This window comes from Prionailurus viverrinus, chromosome E2 (assembly GCF_022837055.1).
Source record: "Prionailurus viverrinus isolate Anna chromosome E2, UM_Priviv_1.0, whole genome shotgun sequence".
Classification (NCBI taxonomy): domain Eukaryota; kingdom Metazoa; phylum Chordata; class Mammalia; order Carnivora; family Felidae; genus Prionailurus; species Prionailurus viverrinus.
In genome coordinates, this window is record NC_062575.1 from 55,293,089 (window position 1) to 55,317,447 (window position 24,359).

Below are 24,359 nucleotides of genomic sequence, written 5' to 3' on the forward strand. Positions count from 1 at the left end.
CGGGCGGGTCTGTGTGCGCACGCACGCGCGTGCTGTTACCTGTGGGGGGGGGGGGCTGCGTGAAGGGCGGCTTGCGCACACGTATATGGCACGTGCGTGCACGTGCGTACAGACACTTGTGCGAATGTTTCTGCGCTTATTTGGGTGCCTGTGAGGGGTCTGCATATACGTGTTGGCACAAGAATGCGCGTGTCCGTGTGACAGGCCTCTGTGCGTGCGGTGCGTGCGCAGCCTCCATTTGTGCATGTTGTACGAGTGTGGGCGTGCCTGCATGTGCGGGTGTATTTATGCGGGTGCATGGGAGCGGACGGTAGGTGAGTGCCTGCGGGAACATGCATTTGTAGGTGCAGCACGTGATGCGCGCACCTGGCGGGCACCAGAGCCGCGCCTGCTCAGTGAGCCCCTCCGTGGGTCACACACTCCCTTGAGAACTGGTTCCCGGCAGTCACCCAATCTGGCTTTGAGCTGTCACCTTTAGTCTTCTCCACCGCCCCCGGGGGGCGGGGGTTCAAGCGTGCGCGCAGAGGGACAGCTCACAAGGAGGTGCAAGGGCCAAAGCCACCGGCAAACCTGAGGCTCTGTGACTCCCGGCACGTGACTGGCCTCCGCGCTCCCATCTCCTTTGGCAGAGCTGAGACTCCTCAGACCCCACATCCCTTGCCATTAAACTCCTGCTGGAGGCCAGCAGAGCGGGCGGGGCCGGTGACGTTCTCATTCTGGGGGCTGCAATAGTTTGCAGGGGGTGGGACCTGCCTGTGTGCCCAATGGCTCCCATGGGGCTATTTAAATAAAGTGGAAAATTCAGGTCCCAGCTGCACTGGCCACACGTGGCTGGCCGCTGCCGTACTGGGCAGACGGCAGTTTCCATCCTCGCAAATGTAGCACCGGATGGCACTGAAGACTAAAAAATGCTCCTGCAGACCTACTAATAAAACAGCAGGCCCTGTGGGGGCACCTGGTTCCAGGCCCGTTCCGGTGCCCCTGCACTTAACCTCGCAGACCGGGAGGGGAGACGTCACTCTCTCCACCACGTGGCAAGCACTGGGTGGCCAAATCTGGGGGCTGCTTCCCCCTGGGTGGCCTGGGCCGAGACACCAATCCCCTCACTGGCCATAACCCACATGCGTCACACTGATGAGCATGCCTACATCAGGTGGTCTGTGTGAACCCACCAGCACCACCAGTGGGGAGCCTGGGATGCAGGAGGTGATTACAGGTGGGAGGCGGGTGCTCATAGCAAGAAGCTACTCCTAGCCACCGGGACCCCAAACCTCCCCCCCCAGGGGGAATAAGGTGCAAGCCCCTCGACCTTGGGCAGAGGGTGCAGAAAGGGCTGGGCAGGGTTGGACTGGGGTCAGCAGCCCTGTCTGCACAGCTTGGAAAAGCCAGAGAACCCCCTGTCCTTTATGTGGAGACCACCAACAGACCCATCCATAAGGACACCTCAGAAGGTCTTCATGTATCCCTGGAGAGGCAGGCACTTTCCTGCTTACATTGACTCAAAGAACTTGCAGGTTCTTTGTTAAGTGGCTCCAGCAGGATGACAGGAGCCCAGCCTTCAGCATACTGAGATGGCCTGTGGAAAGATGGGGGCTCCTCTGCGTGACCCCTGCCCTTGCCCCGAGAGGGTTCCGGATGCAATCTCACACCAGGACCACACCACAAACCCTGTTAGGACAGCCCAGACACAGCGACACACACATTCAATGAGCGCCCTTGTGCCTAGTGCTGACCATCTGGGTGGTCTGTCCCCACGGAGCTGTGATTCTTGGCCCCAACACTTTCAACCCAGGTGTGACAGACACGGCCCAGATGCCACACATCCAGCTAGAAAGCAGAGAGGACTGACTGCCCCCTCTCCAGGTGAGCCAACAGCAAAAGTCCGCTTTAGAAGGCAGGCATTGCATGCGCACACGCACACACTCGAGAAAATTATTCCAAGCCAGAAAGAAGCACCCGGAAAACCAAAGTGTTGTACATGCTTAAATTATTAGGTAAAAACATTGCATTTAAAAATAGCTTAAGAAAAAGGGTACAAACTTCAAGGTGCTTTCAAGTTGTGGGCTGTGCGGAGATCCCACTTGGCCTGTAGTGCTTTGGGGGCCGGTGGGGGTGCCCACCCACCATGCCAATGGGCCTGAAGTGTAACAGACTGAAATGTAATGGGATGTGCCCCTGGGGATGGGGGCACAGGCACCTAAGGGCTACTGGCCGGCTCGCTTCCCTCCACCACTCTGGCTGGTAACACCGATAGGGTGCCAGGGGGCAAGGGCACCTCAAGCACTCAGAGAGGCCCGGGAGTCTGGAGAAGGGCAAACGGACCACCCCTCAGTCCCCCCTGGGGGTGCTCAGGAGGCATGGACTCTGTCTCTCCTGGAACACAGCACCACCCCACCCCGCAGAGTAGCAGCGGGGAGACCGTGCCCAGGGGGGGCCTAGTCATGGCGCACGGGCGCGGGCGGCTCCTCCCCACAGGCCTGGTCTGAGTAGGGGGGAGGCGGGGGCTGCTCGTCCCCCAGCACATAGGCAGGGTGGCCGCGGCTGCGCTTGGCCTCTTTGATGTAGAGCTCCAGGAGGACCTTGGTGGGCTGCTTGTCCACCCTCTCCTTGGGGACGCCATGGCTCAGCAGCCAGCCCGTGAGGTCCTTGCGCGTCGGGTTGGGCCCCAACATGAGCTTGGCGCGGCCCGGCTGGCTCTGGCGCCACAGCAGGCCCACGTCGGCGATGGTCTGGATCTCCATCACCGCCTCCAGCACTGTCATGCCCTTGACCAGCAGGCTGACCAGCGAGAGCCGCAGCTCGGAGGGCGCGGCCGTCAGCAGGCGCCGCTGGAGGCCCTGCGTGAAGGGCACGTCCTCGGGCGCCGGCCAGGGCCCCTGCTCGGGCGCGGGGGGTGAGGGCGGCTCGCGGTAGATCCAGTCGAGCATGCCCAGCTCGCGCACCAGCTGGATGCCCTCCTCCATGGTGGTCCAGGGGCGGAAGGGGAGCTCGGTGGCCTCAAAGTGCAGGAAGGACTCCCAGCGCTGGCGCCAGGCCAGCAGCAGCCAGGTGAGCAGCGTCTGGCAGCCACCCCGCAGCGTCTTGCAGTGGTAGTTGAAGATGGCATCGCCGGTCAGGTCACCCAGAAGCGCCAGCTCTCCAGAGTTCAGGGACAGGGCCGGGCCCCCCTGGTCATACACTCGCAGGATCCAGGTGATCATGAGCTCGTTGGGGTTCTGCTTGAAGCGCCGCGAGATGGCCAGGAGCTCGGTGTACGTGTAGTAACGGTCCCCCCGCCCCATCTGGGTGGGGGCCAGTGCTCGCTCGGCCATGACGATGGCTGTCCCCTGCCAAGGAGCAGCAGGAAGCCAGGAGGGGTGCTGCTGGGCAGGAGCTTCAGGGAAGGGGAGAGGCCGTCAGGTGGGAAAAGAGCCACACCCCCCAGCACCTCCCCCCCCACCGGGACCCCTCAGATCCCCGGGTGTCAAAGGTCCCGGGGGGCACCATGTCCTCAGGGGAGGTCAGAGCCCAGTGCTAGACATCATGGGGGTCCCAAGCCAGCCCCTTCAGGAGCGCTGACAGGGTCGCTGCAATCTCTCCTGTGTCCTCTCCCTCACCGCCCCACACTTCATCCAGTGCTTAGCACGGGGCCCAGCTCTGGGCAACCACTCGGCATTTGCTTTTGTATTATTACCATAATCTACATATTTCACGATAGATTTTATTGCTATGGTACGTCCAGTAAGGAGCCTCTTCTGTTCTTACCAAAGGCAGGGACAGCGGCGCTGTTTGACTCTGGAGGAACCACCTGCAGACAGGAAGGAGCCGGAGGGGAAGAGCTGGTCAGCAGGACACAGGCAACCACGGCCCCCAGCCCTCTGTCCCCAGAGTGGGGCCCCTCAGACCCCCTGGGTGTCAAAGGTCGCGGGGGGGGGGGCACCATGTCCTCAAGGGAGGTCAGAGCCCAGTGCTGGACATCATGGGGGCCCTGGTGCCCTTGCCCTCCTCACTCAGGTCACAGAGCCACTTGGCTCCAGTCCTAAGGGGGAGGACAGACGAGAGCTCACCCAGGCAGGACAACTGACCACAATACCCGGCCACTGGGGTGCCAAGAAGCCCTGATCACATGTCTTTTGATGCCCCTTGACCAAGCCTCACTGTGGCTTATCCTTGGCCGTCACCTTGTACGATCGGCCACAATTGACTTCAGTGCCACCAACCCCCACCCCACCCAGCTCAAAGCAGTGCCCCACTGAAGACACCCCCACACCTGCTCAGCCTGCACCCCAGGTCTGTCTTCCCTAGCTGCCTCCCAGAGCCTCCAGCTCTGCTCTCCCCTCACACGTCCCTCCACAAACGGCAACTTCCTACCCCATCTTCCCGGAAACGCCCTCTCCGCTGCAGCAAACATTCAGAGCTCCGCAGAGGACGCCTCAGGCGAAGAACACAGCCCCTCAGACTGAGCACCCCCCCCCCCAATCATGGAAAGGAGCTTCTCCCCCCAAAGTGCCAGCCAGCGAGAGCGGACACCCCTGAGCTCTCCCAGAGAACATGCCTGCATCCTACTGCACCACGGCCATCGTTCTGTCCACTCCCGACATCCAAGGACCAGGGACAAATCGCCCCAGACCAGAGAACACTGGCTTCTTTTCAGACAACAGGTCCCGTGCCCATTTTATGCCTGGGCTCTTTGTAACATTCTCTAGATAAAGGGTCACTTTAAACAATGGTTAGTGTGTAAAGTGGAGGGTAACTTTACTAACTGTATCAGTGTATCCATCCAAGGACGGCTGTCCAAGTTCAATCTACAAACCCCTCAGTGTGAACAGTGAGAAGTGCTGACAGCTTGTTTCTTTTCTTCTGCTGACTTTGAAAATCAGCTTTAATTGGTCCGTTTCCTTGAAACCCAAATACACGTTCAGTTTTTCCTGCCACAATCCGTGTATTCTCCATCTTGTCCAACCCTTACCTTTAGGTAGGAAGTATCACCACCACCCACCCCCAACCGTGCAGAGGATTCGAAACCCAAATACACGTTCAGTTTTTCCTGCCACAATCCGTGTATTCTCCATCTTGTCCAACCCTTACCTTTAGGTAGGAAGTATCACCACCACCCACCCCCAACCGTGCAGAGGATTCGGGCCCATATGCTGCTGGCTGTGCTGCGCCTGCTCTACAGATATAGAAACTGAGGCTCAGGAGACCAGCTCTCTGAGCCCACGAACAGCAGAGCTGGGATTTGGACCCGGCCCAATTCTGGCTGGATTTCCACTGCTATAAATGAACAGGGATTTGCATGTAAATCTCCAGCACAAATGCTGGCACATAAATTAGGTCCCAGAGCTATCTGATGTGAAGTCATCCCAAATGAAGGTAAGGTTATTTTAGATGAGGGGGGGCGGGCGGAAGCAAGAGTTGTCACCGAGAGGGGATGTTAGTGGCCGGTCCCTCTGCTTGAAGACACATGTGCAACACAGGAAGGACTTGGTAAGGGTGGAGAACAGTCTGGGAGGGTCCAGAGACCTCAAAACCAGGGCTCCTCAGATCCCCAGGTGTCAAAGGTCCCGTGGTGCACGGAGTCCTCAGGGGTGATCAGAGCCCAGTGCCGGACATCACGGGAGCCCAGGTCCCCACGGCCACTCACCTTCAGGAACAGAGAGGCCCAACTAACTGCACTTAGAGCCTGGGAAGCACAAAATCCACCAGGAGGGTATCAAAGTCCACAATTCTTCCTGTGCAGACCCCAGGCGACCCCACCTCCCCAGTGTCACCGGTCCACAAGGGGACCGTCGTCAAACCCCCTACATGGAGAAAACCCAGTGTCTACCTCCCCTTGCCTAATTTTACAGACTTTTGGCACTGGCTACACCTGCTACTAACCCTTGACAGTGAAAGCTGCTAAGGTGCAAATCCCGTGAAGAACCTACCGGGGTGGCAGAAGGAGGGAGCTGTCCTAGGGGGGAAAAAAACCCCAACCCTAACATAGAAGCAGCACTCACAACGAGCAGAGACCCTTTTCTGCAACCATTTTGGAACAGACCGGAGGAAGACATTTTGGAGAGGGCTCAGGAACCACAGACACAAAGCACACAGGAGACCCCATTATTTCTGATGAAATTAAAAACGTGCTTTCAGAACACCAGGCAGAAATAAAGCAAGCATGGCAAAATGTTAAACTTATGTGTATTTCCCCGCACGTGTGAGGATTTTAACAAGTAAAAAAAAAAGGGGGGGCTGAGAAAGGAATACATTGGAAAATGGCGAAAAGAGGGCGCGCCAGTGATGGAGGAAAAGAACCCAAATCCTTCCACTTGTGACAGGGCAACACTTGGGATGAAGTTCGACAGATTTTCAGGTGGCTGCCTGAAGTGAGAAACTCAGGGAGGATTTTTGCTGGGTCTTGGTGGGGACATAGAAAATCAGCTAGCTGCCCCGGGGCCGGGCTTCCTCAGCGATGGGGAAACGGATGTCCAAGACCTGAATTAAGGACCAATTAGCTCAGAAGTAACGTTTCCCGAAACTCGTGCATGGGGTGAATACAAAACTCTGGTATTTGGAGGGACCGTGTCCGAATGATTCCTGAGGCTGAAGGCCCCACTTGCTGTCTCCTAAGACCGCACCCATGTGGCTCTCAGAAACCCCGTAATTCATCTAGAGACTCCACACTCCCTTTAGCTCTTGGTAAACACTGAGATCCTGCCTCTACCTCCCCCATATCTTTACTGCAGGTTGCATAAAATGCCAGCCACGTGGAATGGAAAAAAACAGCGACTTCCTAAGGGAAGCTCATGCAGCCAGCACAGAAGTGGAAAACCTCAGCAAGAAAAACTCAGGGTCACACGCGCTCCCCCCCCCCCCCGCTCCCGCCCCCAAGAAAAACGGACAAAATGGCGGAATTCTGCGACGTGGGAAACAGAAATGGCGCAGCCCGGCTGCGGGGCCAAGGAGCGCTGGCCTTGAAAACCCTCATTCGCTCCGGGGGCAGGAGTCCTCCCCACCCTGAGGGCCCCTAAAGGGCCGCCAGCCTCTTCGGACACCACTGCCCACCCCGCCAAGATCCCCAGGCTCGCCTCGGAGCGCGCGCTGGGGTCTCACAAGGGCCTGACCCTTTCCACGCGACGACGTGGCCGCCCCGCCGCAGCCCCGGGCACCTCACGACAGGAGCGACCCAGACCCCAACGCCCGGCCGCGCAGACGGAAAAGAGCCATAAGACAAAGACAGCTCACCCGACCCTCACTCTCTTCAAAGCGTGCGCGGGCGACCTCGCGTCCCGCTTTATAGTGCGCGCCGCTCGTAAGGCCCGCCACAAGCCCCTGCCCGGGCTCCGCCCCGAGGCGTCCAACACACGCGCCGGGGCCGTAAATCCAGCTTTGGTGCTTGGGGAAGCGAATAATGTCTGTTCCCTCCAAAAATCTTCCTGAACAGACGATACAATGTTGTCCCTAGAGGCGGAGAAAGAAAAGCAGGGGACTATCAGCGCCCGTTGTCCTCTCACAAGCGTCAGGCAACTCTGAGGACAGCACCAAAGGCGGGCGGCAAAGGGGAAGGACCCCGAGCCGGGACAGAGCCAGAAAGGGAGGCTCCTGGAATTGCCAGCGCGGCAGTGGCGCGAGCTTTGGCTGGAAGGGGCGGGGCCAACCCAGACTGAGTCCGTAGGCAGGAATGGGAGGCGGGGCCAGTGCGGAGATCGACGGGGGACGTTCTGGGGTAGCGCTAGCGTGGCGCAGACTGAGAGGCTCGTTCCGCGCAGCAAGAGGAGGGGTAGGTGCCTGGACGCCGGGGCGAAAGGCTGGGCTTCTGGATCTAAGGGAGGAGGAGGATGGGGGCCAGGACTCCTGGGCTGTGTGAGGGCCGGAAGTGCTCCCTCCACCCCCCAGTTTAGATGGTTTAAGACCTGGGGGCTTGGATTCTTGGTAGGGAGGGTTCAAGCTCGAAGGAGTGTCTTTCAGCTGACTTGATTGGAAACATTCTTTTCAGAGATAAAAAAGGAAACTCCTCTACTTCAAACCCACTCACCAGAGTCGCCACTGTCAACAGTGTGGTGTGGACTTTTTATTTTATGGCTGTATACGCACACATGTTATGGGTAGCGATTTTTTTTTTTTTTCATTCCAGTTTGTCCCCTAAATAGTCTCCCCCGGATCAGTACAGAGTGACCTCACTCCTTAAACGGGGGCCAAATATTCCCTTCTGTGAGTGGAACACACATTGTTTAGCTGGTCATTTGGGTCGTCTTCTTCCGGTGAGGAGACACCTCCCACGAAGCTTATAGTCTGATGTAAAAGGAACATATCCTTATATGAAAAAAAGGAGACCTTTCTTCACTGGCTTTTGCCTCACCCAGAGTAAAAAGCAGTCTTCACTGTGGCCCACAAGGCCCGGAGGGACCTAGCCCCTGTTCCCCCTCTGTCCCTGTCTCCCTCTCCCTTGCTCAGGGTACACTAGTAATTGGCTTCCCTAATCTTCCTGGAACCTGCCAAAGACGTTTGTACCTCAGAACTTTTGCTGTTCCCTCTGCCGGGAATCCTTTCCCCCAACCTATCCCCATGGCTCTCCTCTCTTCGATCATGTCTCTGCTCAGATATTACCTTGGCATAGAGCCCCTGCCCCTTCCCAGACCCATCTCTATTCCCCTCCTTTGTTTTTCCTCATGGCACTTACCCCTAACATATCTGTTTCGCCTCCCCGCGGAAATGTGAAGCCATAAAAACAAGGATGTGTGTCTAGTTTGATCACTGCTATAGATCCAGTCTCTGGCATATAGTTGCAGCTTATTTTCATTAAAGATGAACAAATTTGAGAGCCTTTTGTGGGAGAGAAGCGGATTATTTTAGCAACCCTTAAAGAGCACAAACTAGGTGTTATGTTAAACTCTAGATTGAAGTACTATCATTACCCCCATTATACAGATGAGGAAACTGAGACCCAGACGGGTCAATGCCTGGACACAGGTCACGGAGCTAGTAGGTGGCAGAGCCTAGACTCAACCCTTCCAGCTTAACCACTGTGTGAAAGGGAGGTAGAGGGGACCCCCCAGGTCAAGGGCCTGTAGGGGGACCCAGGTAGTGAGATAAATTTGTACTTGAGTTTCAACCGTGCCCTGTTCAACAAATGACTCTGATAGCAAAAATATGCTACATGGAACAGCCTTAAAAATGGATGGATAGATAGATAGACAGATAGACAATTTTTAAAAACAACAGCCCTGTGTTGGAGGAGTTTGGCGAGAAGAAAGAGGAAGTGATGACAGGGGCTGCTGGTAAGGGCAGGAGGTGAGGTGTGGGTGCAGGGAGAATTTACCTCAGGAGGGGCACATTATTGGGGGTCTGGGAAGTAAAAGATGAAGCCCTAAGGGCTTGGAGAGAATCAGCTATTCAACAAATATTGACACCATTTGTATGTATGCCAGGAACCATTGGCACAGCCTCTTTGTTGACCTTGTGCCTTGCCTCTCTTTCCTCTGAATCGCTTCCCTCACCTGTCCCTCTACCCCAGAGGGCCCAAGGGATGGCCCCCGTGAGAGTTGGCATTTCCACAGAACACTTAGAAGGTACTGAGCTAAGAGAATATTCTGGGCAAAAGGTACAGATTATTTAAATTATTAATCTGAGTGGGGGGATTAAGAGGGGACCGAAAAGGGCAAGACTCTCAGTGGGGGTGGGGGACTAGAGAGTAGGGTTGTCAAGTGCTTGGCAGGGAGCTGTGGGAGCAGGCCAGCGGTGGGGTCATTCCTGTGTCCCGGAGCGCCATCAAGTCCAGATGGCCTGGAGCGCCAGGATGGACCAGAAGTTCATGTAGTTCAGATAGGAAAGGAAACCTGAAGAAGGAAGAGAGCAGAGGGGGTGAGGTGCAGCATTCATAGCCTACTCCAGATCCTGATTCTTTTCCCAAGCCCAATCACACCCCTACCCTGTCCCCAATCCATTTCCCAACCCAAACCCAACCCCATCCCCTCATCCAGCCCTATGCCCAACCCCACCCTCCTCTCCCACCTCAATCCCAGCTTGTCCAGCCCTGTCCACAACCCATCCTCATCCCAAACTCTGTCCCACCCAGTCCCTATCCGTATCCCTGAAGACCCATGCCCAAGCCCAACCCCAGCCCAGCCCAGACCACTCATCAGGAAGAGAAAGATGCCGGTCCACGCCAGGTAGAAGCTGAGCCCCAGAGTGTAGGTCATGCCTTCCTGCAGGTACTCATGGGCCTGCATCAGGTAGAACAGGATACCCAGTATCATGCTGGCCCCTGCATGAGTACAGGTGTTAGGAAGCTGGGCATCAGGTGTGTGCAGACCCCTGCCCATAGTTGTATGGCTGCCTGGCTCTTGCTCAATATTCTCCCAGTTCCTTTTGCCTCCCTGTACCTCTGTGCACAGGCAGGAAAACAGGCTCTTGATAATGTCATGGTAGAGCACGTTGGGACCATTGGGTTGTGTCTAAAACCATAGGCTTTGAGGCCAACCAGAACAGAGCTCTTGTCCTGCCTCTCCCTCCCACCTTAGGGTAACTACTCGTCTCTCTGAGCCTCACTTCCTTCATATGTAAAATGGGCATAATCATAGGACTCATCTCCTTGGGCTGTCGTGAGGAGTTGTTGAGATTGGCACAATTCCTGGCACACAGTGAGCCCACAAGAATTGAGATGATGATGATGATGATGATGATTATTGTATTGGGTCTTTAATTTTGGGCTTCTGAAGTAGACTAGGAACCCACTCATTCTGCATATTTCAACTTAAAAAAAATTCAGGTAGTGAAGACCTGGGTCATTTTTTCTTTATGTTGTTGAAAAATAATATAAGGGTGTTTCTCATTTAATTAAAAAGACTGAGCAGATTTTTTTTTTAGAAAAATGTCTTATATTAGATGACATAAAACTGAGGTGTTTTCTACCCTTTGTACCTTATATGTAAACAATTGGCAAGAGCTACCAGACAAATTGGATAAATACTATTTGCAAACAAGGAAATAGGAAGTTGAATGTTTCCTACTCTTGACTTTGCTATCATTGTCCAAAAATGTTTTCCTGATAAAACTAAAAGCTGTGGTCAATCATTACAAATGATAGGAACGTAATATCCTTCATTTCCAAATTAATGTGCCAACCCAGCTCCTTTTCTAAAAAGTGTGATTTGGCCATGCAAATTGAAAACTAGACTAATTCTAATCAATTAGAATTAGCATATCAATTTTGAGACATTTGGGTCAAGTGGAAGGATTATCATGGTAAGGAATTGTGCAAGGTTAAATAGCTCCATCAGGTGCCAACATTTTCTAATCCAATCCTCACTACATCTCCACGTGATAGGAAATTTCACCCCCACCCTACAGAAAACTGTAGGCTCAGAAAGATTAAGTAACTTGAACAAAATCACAGAGCCGGGGACAGGGGGCAGGGGGTGGGGGGGAGAAAGGATTTGGGCTGGGTCAGAACTGGAAATGGGTATTGGGTAGAGGTTGAAGTTTGGTGAGGACAGAGGGTGAGGTGGGGGACAGGTTTTGGTTGAGTTTGAAAGTGAGGTTCACAGGTGATAGAGTTGGGTTGGATTTGGAATGAGTGCTGAGATTTGGAAAGGGGTTGGGGATGGTAGTGGGGATGGTTTGGAGATGGGAAAGAGATAAAATGGGAACGGGGGGTGGGGATGTGGAGAGGTGGCAGGTGAACTGGAGGCTGGTATTGGGGCTGGAGATGAGGTTGTGTTGTAGGAAGTTCATATTTTTTATTGAGATTGATCAGAGATTTGGAGGGAGATAGAACTGGGATGGGCAATGTATGTGAGGATGAGGATGGTGTTGGAATGTGGTGGGGAAGGGGTTGGATATCATCATGGGCACTGGGCAAGGTACTCCTCGCCTTGGTTCCTGAGGGATAAATCTCTCTGCCATGCCTGTCAGGATGCTGATGATGACGTTGGAGAAGTCCAGCACAGGTAAGTTGGAGCTGGTGAAGAAGACGATGTTTATGAGCATGATGCAGAGGCAGAAGCCGGCAATACTGGCGAGGATGAGAAAGGCCCAGGCAAAGTCCAACAAGTCTGGGGAAGGAAGAAAATCAGAACACCAAGAGGCCCTCCGACTGAGCATGGGGGGACAGGGTCCCCCATGAGGCTGGGAGTATTCCTGAACCCTCTCCCTTGCAAATTTTTCTTTCTCATTTTAAGAAAATTGAAATTGGGCTGTAGAGAAGGGATATTAAGGCAGATGTCTTTAGCATTGAGGGCACACCTCTGGGTCAGTGAGAACAGTGTCTTGGGCAGTGAGAAGAAGAGTGGGAATTGAGGAACCAGTTCTGTGTGATGAGGAAAGATTCCTTGGGGTGAAAAAGTCTCAGGATAATGTGTAAGATCCTAGGGTTAAGAGGACTGTGGGGATGGGTATCATGTAATTGAAGGTGAGCATAGGGCAATGGGGATGATCCTGGGGCAATGAGGACCATCTGGAGGAAGGGATGACTATCCGGGGGTAGTGAGAACTATCCCAGAGAAGGGAAGACTAACCCTGGGCAGTGAAGACCATCCTAGAGAGGGCAGAGAAGGGTCCCTGGGACAAAGAAGAGAGATGAGTCCCAGGAAGGGTGAGTATAGGGCAGGCCTTACAAGCATTCTGGTCGTACTCATGAAGGCAGGAGATGTCAGGGCACTGCACAAAGAAGATGGTGTTGATGGGGATGGTCGAGGGGCCATCAGGATCCCCAGGGGGTGTCAATGGAACCTGGAAGTGGATCCAGGGCTGGCCCAGGGTGATGAGACCGATGATCACCATGCCAGCCAGGCTCAGTGCCAGGCTCACCTGACGGCTGATCTTCTTGGCTCCATGCAGCAGCCGCCAGCCCATGGGCAGCTGTGAATAGCTGCATTTACTCCTTCTCTGACACCTGTAGCAGATCGCCCACCACCAGGGTCAGCACTGAGTCCAGCCACCCAGCCCAGCCACCCCAGTCCAACTGCCAGACCAGACCATGACCCACCCAGTGTAGCCTTCAGACTATCTTCTCTACGTCCATTCTCCCTGGCCTGTATCCTTCAGGTCCTGCCTCTAGATGTTTAGCCTCTAGGCTCCCTTGCCTCCAGATCTAACTTCCAGACCCTGCCACCCCCAAGTTCAGTTCCTAGGTTGAATTACAGGTCCAGCCTTTATGTTATGCCCTACCCAGGGTCAGCCTCACTTGGGTCCAACCTCTAGTTACCAGTAGACTGGCTTTGCTTCTGGTCGCTGACCTTTGACTACTGCCCTCCCCCAGAATCCTAGCCCAGAACCTGGCCCACTGCCTGGACCCCTGCCTCTCACCCGCCAGAATCCATCTCAGCAGATCTGCTTGATCGTATGCTCTGGATATTGTTGTCTAGAGCACTTGGGTTGTATAGGGAGCTGTCCATAGAGTCTTTGAAACTCTCCTGGGTGGTCCAGATGATTGAATCAGTGCTTTTGACACTGGCCGTGGGGCTGTGAGTAATTGAAGGGGGGACATCGACTTTGGCCCGGATTGGCAATGTGAGGCATTGAGTACTCAAACAAGGACTCTGACTTGTTGGAAGGTGGTCTTGGCTACGGACTTGACTACTATTGTAGTTAAGGGACTCTACATTGTTCAGGGAGACGTGAGGAAGTAATAGAGAGTTTTGGATGCTGAAGTGGCGAGTTTGGAGAATTGGTGGAACATCTTGGGTTTTCAAACGGTGACTGTAGATAACTGATGGTGTATCTTGGATACTGAGCCGATGACCGCTCACAGTGGATGGCGTGTCCTCAGTACTGACCCAGCAACTGTTGATAATGGGTGGCGCATCTTGGATACTGGCCCAGCGACTGTGGACTAGTGGAGGGTCTTGGATGCTGACCCGGCGATTGTGGATAATGGACAAGGGTTCTTGGATGCTGACCCGGTGACTGTTGATAATGGGTGGGGGCCCTTGGATGCTGGTCCGGCGATTATGGATAATGAGCGGGGGCTCTTGGATGCTGACCCGGCGATTATGGATAATGGGCGGGGGCTCTTGGATGCTGATCCGGCCACTGTTGATAATGGGCTGAGAGTCTTGGATTCTGACCTGGGGCCTGTAAGTAATTGGTGGAGAGACTTCGGTCTCATTTTGAGTATTACTGGGAGCTCCTGGAAGGAAACCTGGCTGGGTGCTCTGGGGTCCAGACTGGGGCCTCTGGGACATGTGGGGATGCAGCGTAAGACCAGTCCCCAGATGCACTAAACAGTCACCAACTGCTTTTAGCCCCTCTTTCCAGGCACCTCCATGGCCACCTGGAAGTCTGTTGGTCTCCCTCCCAGGTTCAGGCTTGGCCCTTGGCGATTTGGATCTCTCTGACCCTTCTTCTGTGTTCTCTGGTCTCTCCTGCTGTCCACAGGCAGGCCTCAGGGCTTCAGTCTGGCCTGCATCTGGGGTTGGGGGGGGAGGTTCCATGACAGTTGGAGAGATTCCAGGCGGTTGGGACATTGGCCATGGACTCATGCTCTACCCTGTGTGAGTGACATGGGGGCTGGGGCTGGGTCAGAGTGGGTTCCATGTGAGGTATGGGCAGGGTCAGGATTGGGTCAAGAAGAGGTCATGGCTGGGTCTGAGAGATGTCAGGACTGGGCAAAGGTTGGGGAGAGGGGGAGAGAATGATCAGGGTAGAGAAAGCGCAGGGTCAGAGAGGGGCCAGAATAGGGCCAGGGTTGGGCAGGGCTGAACCAGCACTGGGGCACCAGCATTTCTGAGATCAGTTCTTACAGTTTCTGGAAGGCCTGAGATCTGAATTTATAATTCCCTCCTTCTACCTGCCCCTACCCCACCCCACTCCCGGGGCCTTTCCTGAATTGATTTCCTCCTTTTATTCCCTTTTCAAGTTCAGTATCTCTCTCCACTGTCTCTGTCTTTCTTCACCTTTTCCTGAGACCTCAGGGACCTATTCTCTGACCTCAAAGACCTCCAATCCCCAAAGACCTCCAATCCAGGCTTGCGTTCTCTCCATCCTTTCTTTTGGCTCGTGTGGTAGACTTTTGAGAAACAAACAAACAAGCAAACAAATAAAAAAGAAAGAAAGGAAAAGAAAAGAAAAAAGAAAAAAGGAAACCCGCAAACTTTTATGTCTTTAATTCCACAAATATCCATCTAACTCCCTCAACTGTCAAAGGAGATAATGATAATTCACAGGATTGTCATAAAGATGAAGTGTAAAAGCATCGAGAACCCATTGTAATAGAAACCTGTTGAATTTTTTGCACTTCACAGATACTGGTTTTGACTCTCAAAGACACTTTCTCCATCCTCCAAAGCTCGTGCCTGAGTCCTAGACCCTACCTTCTCTGAAATCCAAATTGAAAGAATTGAGAGATGCTACAGGACAGGAAGGAATTACTATACATAGATAACCATGGATGTGTCTACCAGTTCCTACACCCATGCATTCAATCGTTACCATTTTAAAAAATGTTGATTTATTTTCATTTTTGAGGAGGGGGAGGGGCAGGAGAGAGAGGGAGAGAGAGAGAATCCCAAGCAGGCTCCGCACCAGCAGCGCTGAGCCTGATGCGGGGCTTGAACCCACGAACAGTGATCATGACCTGAGCTGAAATCAAGAGTGGGATGCTTGGGGCGCCTGGGTGGTTCGGTCGGTTAAGCGTCTGACTTCGGTTCAGGTCACGATCTCCTGCTTTGTGAGTTTGAGCCCCGCGTCGGACTCTGTGCTTACAGCTCAGAGCCTGGAACCCACTTTGGATTCTGTCTCCCTTTGTGCTCCTCCCCTGCTCATGCTCTGTCTCTCTGTCTCCTTCAAAAATAATAAACATTCAAATAAAAAATTACAAAAAAAAAAGAGTGGGACGCTTACCCAACCGAGTCACCCAGGTGCCCCTCAATTGTTACCTTTTTACTTTAACAACCAGCAAAGGCTCTGTACCAGGTGATGGAGGTGCAGTGGGAAAAAGAAGAGATCTGTTCTCTACCTTCAAGGGGGTCTGTTCGGTAAGATGGGCAGGGAAAAAGTAGTGAGATAAGGGATGCCAGTGAAGGAGACTTGCGTGTTGCACTGATAAGGGAGCACTTGGTGGGCGACCTTGCCAAGAACTGAAGTTGGGCTGGGCTGGGGGGCTCAGGATGGGAGATGTGGGTGGAGTGACGTGGGAGGTGAGATCTAAAGGGTGGCCAAGGCAGTCTGGGCACAGGTGGGAGAAGGGTGCCCCAGGCAGAAGGGGCAGCCTGGACCGCTTCTTGAATTGCTGAGGTAGGAAAGCTCGCGGTGTGAGAGGAACCCTGTGAAGTCTCGTGTGGCTGGAGGTAAGTGAGTAGTGGGAGGGACGGGATTTCCCTGCCGGTTGGGAAGTCTGGTAGGATCACAGGGGGCTTGGTGAACGCAGGGCACGCCACTGGCATTTTGTTCTGCTGGCACCATGGGTCTTGGCCTCATGAGCACACTGTGGAACCCACGTCGCAGTTGTCCGTGTCCCGGATGGGGATTTGTGACAGGGGTCTAGAGAAGCGGTCGAGGTCAAGGGCAGAGATGGAGCTGGGGTTTGGGGAACAGGGACTGGAGGATGGGGGTGGAGACAAAACACGTAGGTTTGGGCTCCGAATGGGGTTGTGGGCGAAGGCTGGGCTGGACGTCAGGGTTAGAGATGGGAGTGAGGGTGCATTTGGGATCAGAGATGGGGATGAGGTTGGGATTGGGGTCTGGGTGGAGGTGGAGACTAGGCTGCAGCAGGGTGGTGTAGGTGGATGTGGACCCGAGGAACTCTACTTTTTCCCAGCGGACATGGTCTCTTCCTGGGAGGAGGACCGCAAGTTCATCCTGCGGGGCTGGTCTCTGGTCTTCAGCATCCTCGCAGCCCTGATGATGCTCAGCGTGGTGGATGGACGTCTGGCGTACTTGCAGGGCTCTTACACTGGCTACCTGGGCTTCTGGACAGACTGCAGGAAGTACAAGTGTGTCAGCCTGGGCCAAGTCACCGGTCAGTAGGAGGCTGGACAGACTACGGGGCACTCGAAGTGGGGCATCTTGGGAAATTATCAGGGGTGGGAATCTCTGGGGGAAGTTCTTTGCATGTTCTTGGGGATAAATGTTTAGAATTCTCAGGAGGGTCTCTGGAGATTCTCTGAAGGGACTTGTGGAGAAGTCTCTTGGAGTTATACATGGCTTTTGAGGAGACAGGGAAACAGGACTGTCACAGCTCATGGGAAGAGCATTACAATTCACCGGAAACCAATCTGCCTCACGATTAGATTGTTAAAGTCACCATCGTTTTCTCCCTCGCTTTTTAAAATAGGTTTTTTTAAACGTATTGTTTACTTTTGAGAGAGGGAGTGCAAGTGGGGGAGGGGCAGAGAGAGCGTGGGGGACAGAGGATCCGAAGTGGGCTCCGTGCTAACAGCAGTGAACCTGATGTGGGGCTCAAACTCACAAACCACGAGAACATGACCTGAGCTGAAGTCAGACACTCAACCACTGAGCCACCCAGATGCCCCGAAAATAGTTCCTTTAATTTTTTTTTCAACGTTTTTTATTTATTTTTGAGACAGAGAGAGACAGAGCATGAACGGGGGAGGGGCAGAGAGAGAGGGAGACACAGAATCGGAAACAGGCTTCAGGCTCTGAGCCATCAGCCCAGAGCCTGACGCGGGGCTCGAACTCACGGACCGCGAGATCGTGACCTGGCTGAAGTCGGACGCTTAACCGACTGCGCCACCCAGGGGCCCCAATAGTTCCTTTAAAAAGATGATTTTTTTTTTTTTTAAAAGGAAAGTTCCAGCTCCTTCGGAAAAATTTTGCTTTATCTTATGTCTCTGTGTGTGTTTCCAGTGCTTTTGAGCATTGCAACAGGAGGCAGTCCAGAACCTGGAGCCAGAGTGCCTGGGTTTGGATTCTGGCTCAACCCTTTGGTCGCTGGGTGATCTTAGGCACATTTTCTCACCTCTCTGTGCCTCAGTTTCCTCATTTCTAAAATGGTAGTGGTAGTAATCCCTATTCACGGGCTGTTGGAAGAATTAGCAAGTTAAAACATGTAGGGGAATTAGAACAGCGCCTGGCACATATTAAGTGCTACACCAGGGTGGGCTATTATTCTCCTAGGGAATTCGTTTTTCAGCCAATGCACCTATCTTCGCTTCGGATCTCAAATAAGTTTATGAAACTTCCAGAACACTGTGTGGTATTAATCTTATTTATTTATTTTCAATATCTCTTTCTTGTATACCTTCCAAACTCAAGTTGGTGTAAGCAAGACAAACATGGTTTCAAGTTATGGTAAAGTCCAGAGGCATAGATCTATCGAGTTCAGGTACTGCTGGATCCAGGTGCTCAAAGCCTGTCATTAGGGAATCTGTCTATGAAGGCTTCCTCTGTGTGGGGCCCTCAGGCAAGCTGTGGTAATGGGGCATCAGCAGCACCCAGATTCTGTCCTTTCTGTGAACGACCGTGGGGAAAAGAGAGCAAGTTGTCTTCTGGAGCCCTCAAGCAAAGATCTCAGGATGAGCTCTGATGGGATCAGATTTACTTCCCTGGGATTCTCCCTCCTCCCGCACCCGCACTGAATAGGAAGATGTCATGCTGCGATTGGCTGGGTCTGGATCACACACTTTTCTTAAGAGTCAATGGAGGGGTCATTTCTGTCTGAAAGCACAAGGACAGAGGGTGGGCACAGAGTTCCTCTGAACAAAGTCAAGTTGCTGTTGTCAGAAGAATGGGAATGGATGCTGGGTGGACAACTTTCTTCCATATTTATGATACATTAATGGAGCAAAATTATCCTGGGGTAGACGCCCAAGGGTGGAATAGCAGGGTTTCTAAAGGGCTGAGGAGACTTTGTAAGGCTTTGATATGTCAGGATTCTCATGACAAGCAACAGAAGCCAATTAAACCTGGTGTAAGCAGGAAATGGATTTATAAACAATGTTGCGGGAGTTTGAAGAACTCTGTGTGGCCAGAGAATTGGGCTCCAGGGGCCAAGTGATCGGGAACATGCCCAAAAAATTCCCTGGAGGACTGGCTGGCTGGGCATTCATACTACAGCTTGCTCTCTAGACCTGGACTCCACTGGGGAACCTCTTTCTCGGATGCCCTGGGACTCTGGAGGTAGCAGTGGCCACACCTACCAGAAGAGAGTCCATACCTACCAGAAGAGAGTCCATGCCTACCTCTGGCTGTGAATTCCAAGTCTAGCGTGGCTCTTCTTTATTGGTGGATCCTGGTCACGTGCTGAGGTCTTCGCCTTAAGGGAGGCTGGTTTCCTTACTGGAAAGTGTGGATGCATACATTGGGGAAAATTCCCCAAACGTGGACTGGTTTCCAAAGGTGCTGGGAAGACAAAAAAAGAGAGGTGAATGTTCATTACATTTCCCATTTGTTCCTAAATGTTAACTTTGTGTGATTTAAAATTTTTTCTTTCTTTTAAGATTTAAGTTACTTTTATTTTATTTGAACGAGGAATATATTTATATGGTTCAGCACTTTAACAAGTGCAAGAGTCTCCCTTACATTTCTGTCTCCCATCCCACCCATTCCCCTTCCTGGGGGGTGACTGATGCTACTAAGCCATTAAAAAAAATTTTTTTTAAACGCTTATTTAGAGAGAGAGAATGACAGAGTGTGAGCAGGGGAGGGGAGGAGAGAGAGAGGGAGACACATAATCCGAAGCAGGCTCCAGGCTCCAAGCTGTCAGCACAGACCCTGACACAGAGCTTGAACAGAGGAACCTCGAGGTCATGATCTGAGACAAAGTCGGTCACTTAATCTACTGAGCCACCCAGGGCCCTGCTACTAAGCCATTTTTAAGCTCTTATGTGTTCCTCCAGTTATATTTTCTACACATATGAGAAAATGGCTATTCTTAAACGGTATGACCATATAAACATATACAAACACATACATATACACACACACAGAAGCATGTCTCTGTATATACTGTGTATGTTTACCACTTAAAAAGCACACAAGGCAGTATTATAGTTCTCTTTTTAAAAGTAAAACAGCATTTACTGAATGCTCAGAATGTACAATGGTTTATGGTTGGCATAAAGACACAACATACAGGTTATGAGGGTCTTTTGTTAAGGTGTAGACATTTAGAATTTTTATGTTCTTATTTATCCAGCTTTGCCTCTGTGACTTTACCAATTGCTTCTCAGCTTGAGGAGTCCTTCTCCCTCTAGAGTGTTGATTAACATTGAATTTTGTGTGTGTGTGTGTGTGTGTGTGTGTGTGTGTGTGTTAGAGTTTGTGATTTTAGTGGGTGGTATGTAGGCAGTATTGAATCCTGCACTCCTTGCCAACTTATGGAAGGGATTTGAATTAGTCAGGAGTCTTTGGATCACAAGTAACAGAAGCTCTAACGTGAAGTAGCTTGAGTGAAGGAACTTACGGTCTCACCTAAATGAAAAAGAGTGGGAGTAGGAATGCTTTCAGGCATGGCTGAATTCAAGAGTCCAAGTGATAGTATCAGACACATTACTATCTGTCTGTTTCTTGGCTACTTGGATTGGCTTCCTTCTCAAGGCTCCCCCTAGTGGCAAGTCAGGATCCAGTTAGGAAAATAAATCATTCTAGGTGCTTTAGAGGGTAGTAAATATAGGGGATTGATTTCATGGGTAACAGAATAGCTGAGAAGCTTAGTAGGTAATGGTGAGGCAAAGCAGACATTAGCAACTCAAGAAGCTGCTACACCCTTTAGCCCAGAAGAACAAAGAAAAGAGGTGGTATTACCAGAGCCTGGAAGCTGGAGCCATCGGGAAGGCATAGACTCGTAGTGCTATTTGCTTAGAGGTGGCTAGAATCACAGAAAAAAAAAATGAATCTACTGCTAAAGACACCAGCTGAGGTGGAGGTTGGGGGGAGGGAAATAAATACACTGGGTTGTTCTCGTCTTCCAGAGCCAGTCTTCTGCCAATGCCTCCCATTAGCCAAACGTACTGATAAGCCAGTGATCAAAGGAGGTTGGGAAATGTAGTCTTTGCAACACAGAATAGGGAAGCATGGGCAATGGATCTGAGAGAAGACAAACAGCTGGCAGAACTGCTAACAATGTGGGCTCAAGCCTGGCAAGAAAAAGAACACAAAACGTTCCTGCAAAAGTCTTGTGTGGCTAGGTCACATGAGCACCTCAAACCAAGTATAGCGGCCAGAGGGATGCAATGCACTGATTAGCTTATAACTGGGGCTGAGAGTGGGGAACAGGCAGGAGGGTGAGTCGGAGAGGTAAGCCACAAATGTCTACTTCTGACCAAACCACAAAGTGGGCTCATCTCTGGGTTGACAAGAGCCAGGGACTTGAATGTCATCTCAACTCTCTTTCTCCTCTCGTCTGCTTTCCTTTCTTAGTTTTACCCTATCAGATCTTCTATCCCCCATGAGGCTAGGTCCAAGGCCAGGAAGCTCCAAGCTCATAAACCTCCTGACTAGAGGAACGAGAGCTCTTGGCAGCTTCAGTCAGAGAAAGTCCCAGGGCAGAGCTTGACTGGTTGATTTTGGTCATATGCCCATCTTTGGGCCAATCACCGTGGTCTGGGGTATGGGGCACTGTGATTGACTCAGGTGGAGTCATATGACTATTTTGGTGGCCCCCAGAAAGCAGGGTATGTCATGAGAATCCCTCAACCAGGATTATGTGATTGATCCCCAGAGCACTATTGCTATTCTGTATATATGTCCCAGCTTTTGCTTTCTGATTATGTGTTAGAGACACGCAGTTTGCCAGAAACAAAGCGGATGGAGTCTTAGCTCATTTGGCTGAGACAGTCTTGCACTGTTCAAAAGTAGGCAATGTAGAGAAGGGCTAAAAAGAGATGTAATTCTCAGAAGGGGCCAAAACTCTTGTTCTGAAATGTACATTGGATAAATATTCACTGAAACTGAGTGTGGTTCTGTGGTTTTCAAGTATCTGGAAGTTTTTCTTGTGTGTACATCAGAGTGTGTACGCTCTGGGGATCGAGGTGGGTGATTTGGAGAATGTCTGTGGGAGGGCTCTTTGGTGTGAATGGGGGTGATAATGGGGGGAGGTTCTGGGTGTAAAAATGGGATCACTAGAGGACCTTGGGATGTGAATGGGAGACGCCTGAGCAGAAGCAGGGTGTCTTTGGAGACTAGGGGAACTCAAGGGTCTTGGACAATTTTGAGGGTGCTATTGGGGGTGTCTGGCTGTGATACTGAGGGCATTACTGTGAGATGCTGTGGGATGCCTTCTGGGAGTATGAGTGGGATGACTTTGGAGGTGTCTGTGGGGATGACTCTAGAAAAGATTGAGATGATTCTGTGGGGTGACTTTGAGGATGTGAGTGGGGATGGCTTAAGGGTCATCTGTGGGGTCACCTTGGAAGTATGGGTGGGGTTGGTTACGAGGGTGGACTTTGGAGTAGGTGGGGGTGATTGGGACAACTTTGAGGGTATCATTGGGGATGATTTTGACTTTACAGGTGCCTGGGGGTGACTCTGAGAGAAAGATTTTAGGATTTCTTAGAAGGGACTTTGGCGGTGGAAGTGGGGTGATGTTGAGGTTGTCTGCAGCCAAACTTTGGGGGTGTCTGTTGGGCTGCCCATGGGCTGTCGGTAGGGTGAGTTTGAAGGGTGACCTTGGAGAGCATCTGGGGATGACTCTGCAGCATTTCCTCTCCCTCCAGTTCTTATCCATATGAGCATGGGCTTCATGATGCTGGCCCTGACCCTGTGTCTCATCCTCCTCCCCTTCATGTGCCTCTCCTTCCGGCCAGTCTTCCGACGCCTTACTAAGATCGACCTTGTCTTCAGTTTTCTCAGCTTCAGCACTGGTAAGTGTCGGCCTGGGGGGAGGGAAGATACCCCCAGTGTCTTGCCCCAGGACTCTCTTTTTGGCTTTGGAGAGGTGAATCTCAAGATTTCTGTCCTGCTGACTCTGTCTTTGAACGTCTCTTGGGATCTCTGCCCCACTCTTTCAGCTCTATTTTTAAATTTCTCAGTCGGGGTGAGTCTCGGGGGCATCTGTCTCTCCTTCCTGCTTCCCTCTTTTTCTTTCTGCTTCTCTCCGGGTGTCTTTGTGTCTGCACAGGAGTTTGTGTGCCTGTATGCACACACACCTGCTTGTCACGGAGGGTGGGAGGGGAGAGGCTGTCTCTGTCTCTCTTCTCTTTATGGGGGTATCCTGGGGTTCCTGTCCAGCCTTTGTGTCCGTCTCTCCGGCTCCACCCCAGTGCAGGGTTCCTCATCGTTCTCAGTCTGACGCTCTTTGTAGTCAACTGTGAGACGCTACTCCCGAGGCCACAGGTATCCTACCTGGTGACCACCTACCTGTGCTGGGGCGCCGGCGCCTTGATGCTGTTGGCCGGTGAGGGCGGGACCTCGGGAGAAAGGGTGCCTCGGTAGGGCAGGGGTCGGGGCCCGGGAGAGAACTCCGGGCAGGGCCTGGGGCCGGATAAGGGCGGACCGGAGGGGAGGCCGCCTCGAGGGGTGGCGCGGGGCCTGCGGCGGGGCTCGGAGTTCAGCCGCTCACCAGCCCCCGGCCCCCAGGAGTGCTGAACTACTTAAACCACTTGGGCATGTGGGGCAGAAGTTCGCCCTTCATGGAGCGGCGTCTGAGCTGCCGTCGGTGGGTCTCGCAGCAGAACGCTCGGAGACACGCGTCCGAACTGCAGTCAGACGCGGACCGCAAGCTCAGCAGGGACCTGTCCAGTGCACTCACCCCCGAGGGGCGCCCCCTCGAGCCTCTCTAAACAGTTGCACCCGAGCTTCGCAGGAAACTGACCGGTAACCGCAGCCAACATACCGGGCCCGCCCCCTCCGTCGTGGCCCCGCTGCCAAAGAACAGGCCGTGCCTTCTGAGGACAGGCGACAAACCCCCACCCCTCGAGCTTGGGGTTTCCCCTTTCGGCTCTGTTCCGGCCCACGGAGTCCTCAACCTGCCTTCCCTCCTACAGCGCGACACCGCCCCCTCCAGTTCTGTGCGCGGCGTGCCGCGCAACCGGCTGGTGTGGCCCCGCCCCTGGGCCTAGCTAGGGCCCGCCCCTGGATGGTTGGCCCTCTTAGGCCACGCCCCGAAGTTGCACTCCACGGTCTCGACACCTACCCCTCAGAGGGGGAGCCCCGCCCCTGGATACTCAGTCCGGACCCCGGGCGGGTCACAACGCTCACCGCCTCTGGATGTAGCTCCGCCCTTCTGCGGAACAGGCCCCTCCCCAGAAAGGCGTGGCCTGCAACCACATTCCCCTCCCCCCCCCACTTCCGGACTTCTCTGCCACAATAAAACCTGGGTGCCTCACAACCTCCACGTGTGACCCTCCGTGGCGTCGTCTCTCCCCAGGGCAGGGTCGGGCCCAGCGTGTGTGAACCGGCGTGCGAACCGGTCTTGAGTCCCTGCCTGGCCCTTTAGGGTCTGAGCCTCTCTCTGTGCCGGTTTGTCTACACCTGTCTTTACTCCTTCCTTTCCCCCAGCT

At 53.0% G+C, this 24,359-nt stretch overlaps 3 protein-coding genes and 3 non-coding genes across 23 annotated transcripts; 1 reads left to right on the plus strand and 5 right to left on the minus strand.

The window, feature by feature from the left end:
• Positions 1 to 1,970: 1,970 nt before the first annotated feature.
• On the minus strand, positions 1,971 to 8,665 carry LOC125152738 (Friend virus susceptibility protein 1-like). 4 transcript variants are annotated; one of them, XM_047835021.1, is made up of 4 exons: positions 8,642 to 8,665; positions 7,207 to 7,422; positions 3,745 to 3,787; positions 1,971 to 3,373 (listed from the first exon to the last, which is right to left on the minus strand). In XM_047835021.1, the coding sequence occupies exons 1-4, from the start codon at positions 8,648 to 8,650 to the stop codon at positions 2,436 to 2,438; spliced, it is 1,206 nt and encodes a 401-aa protein (XP_047690977.1). In that variant the 5' UTR covers positions 8,651 to 8,665; the 3' UTR covers positions 1,971 to 2,435. The 4 variants fall into 4 exon arrangements, with proteins under 4 accessions (XP_047690977.1, XP_047690980.1, XP_047690978.1 ...); XM_047835024.1 differs by lacking the exons at positions 7,207 to 7,422; positions 8,642 to 8,665 and adding exons at positions 4,535 to 4,948; positions 5,068 to 5,617; XM_047835022.1 differs by lacking the exons at positions 7,207 to 7,422; positions 8,642 to 8,665 and adding an exon at positions 5,979 to 7,030.
• LOC125153832 (small nucleolar RNA SNORD88) lies at positions 3,442 to 3,532 on the minus strand. Its single transcript, XR_007147582.1, has one exon. It is a non-coding gene; the product is annotated as a small nucleolar RNA SNORD88 (small nucleolar RNA).
• On the minus strand, positions 3,872 to 3,968 carry LOC125153834 (small nucleolar RNA SNORD88). The gene has a single exon (XR_007147584.1). It is a non-coding gene; the product is annotated as a small nucleolar RNA SNORD88 (small nucleolar RNA).
• Positions 5,513 to 5,603, minus strand: LOC125153833 (small nucleolar RNA SNORD88). Its single transcript, XR_007147583.1, has one exon. It is a non-coding gene; the product is annotated as a small nucleolar RNA SNORD88 (small nucleolar RNA).
• Positions 7,564 to 24,187, plus strand: LOC125152736 (uncharacterized). 15 transcript variants are annotated; one of them, XM_047835018.1, is made up of 8 exons: positions 7,564 to 7,741; positions 11,875 to 11,909; positions 15,857 to 15,935; positions 16,199 to 16,247; positions 16,718 to 16,918; positions 22,575 to 22,721; positions 23,126 to 23,254; positions 23,844 to 24,187. In XM_047835018.1, exons 1-8 carry the CDS (start codon positions 7,643 to 7,645, stop codon positions 24,167 to 24,169), a joined length of 1,065 nt encoding a protein of 354 aa, XP_047690974.1. In that variant the 5' UTR covers positions 7,564 to 7,642; the 3' UTR covers positions 24,170 to 24,187. The 15 variants fall into 15 exon arrangements, 11 of the variants coding, with proteins under 11 accessions (XP_047690974.1, XP_047690973.1, XP_047690972.1 ...); XM_047835012.1 differs by lacking the exon at positions 7,564 to 7,741 and adding an exon at positions 23,529 to 23,673 and having other exon boundaries at positions 11,391 to 14,453; positions 23,844 to 24,073; XM_047835014.1 differs by lacking the exon at positions 7,564 to 7,741 and adding an exon at positions 23,437 to 23,673 and having other exon boundaries at positions 11,391 to 14,453; positions 23,844 to 23,981.
• On the minus strand, positions 9,553 to 13,354 carry LOC125152741 (transmembrane protein 202-like). The gene is made up of 5 exons (XM_047835028.1): positions 13,267 to 13,354; positions 12,769 to 12,853; positions 11,868 to 12,014; positions 10,094 to 10,225; positions 9,553 to 9,797 (listed from the first exon to the last, which is right to left on the minus strand). Exons 2-5 carry the CDS (start codon positions 12,833 to 12,835, stop codon positions 9,730 to 9,732), a joined length of 414 nt encoding a protein of 137 aa, XP_047690984.1. The 5' UTR covers positions 12,836 to 12,853; positions 13,267 to 13,354; the 3' UTR covers positions 9,553 to 9,729.
• Positions 24,188 to 24,359: the final 172 nt, after the last annotated feature.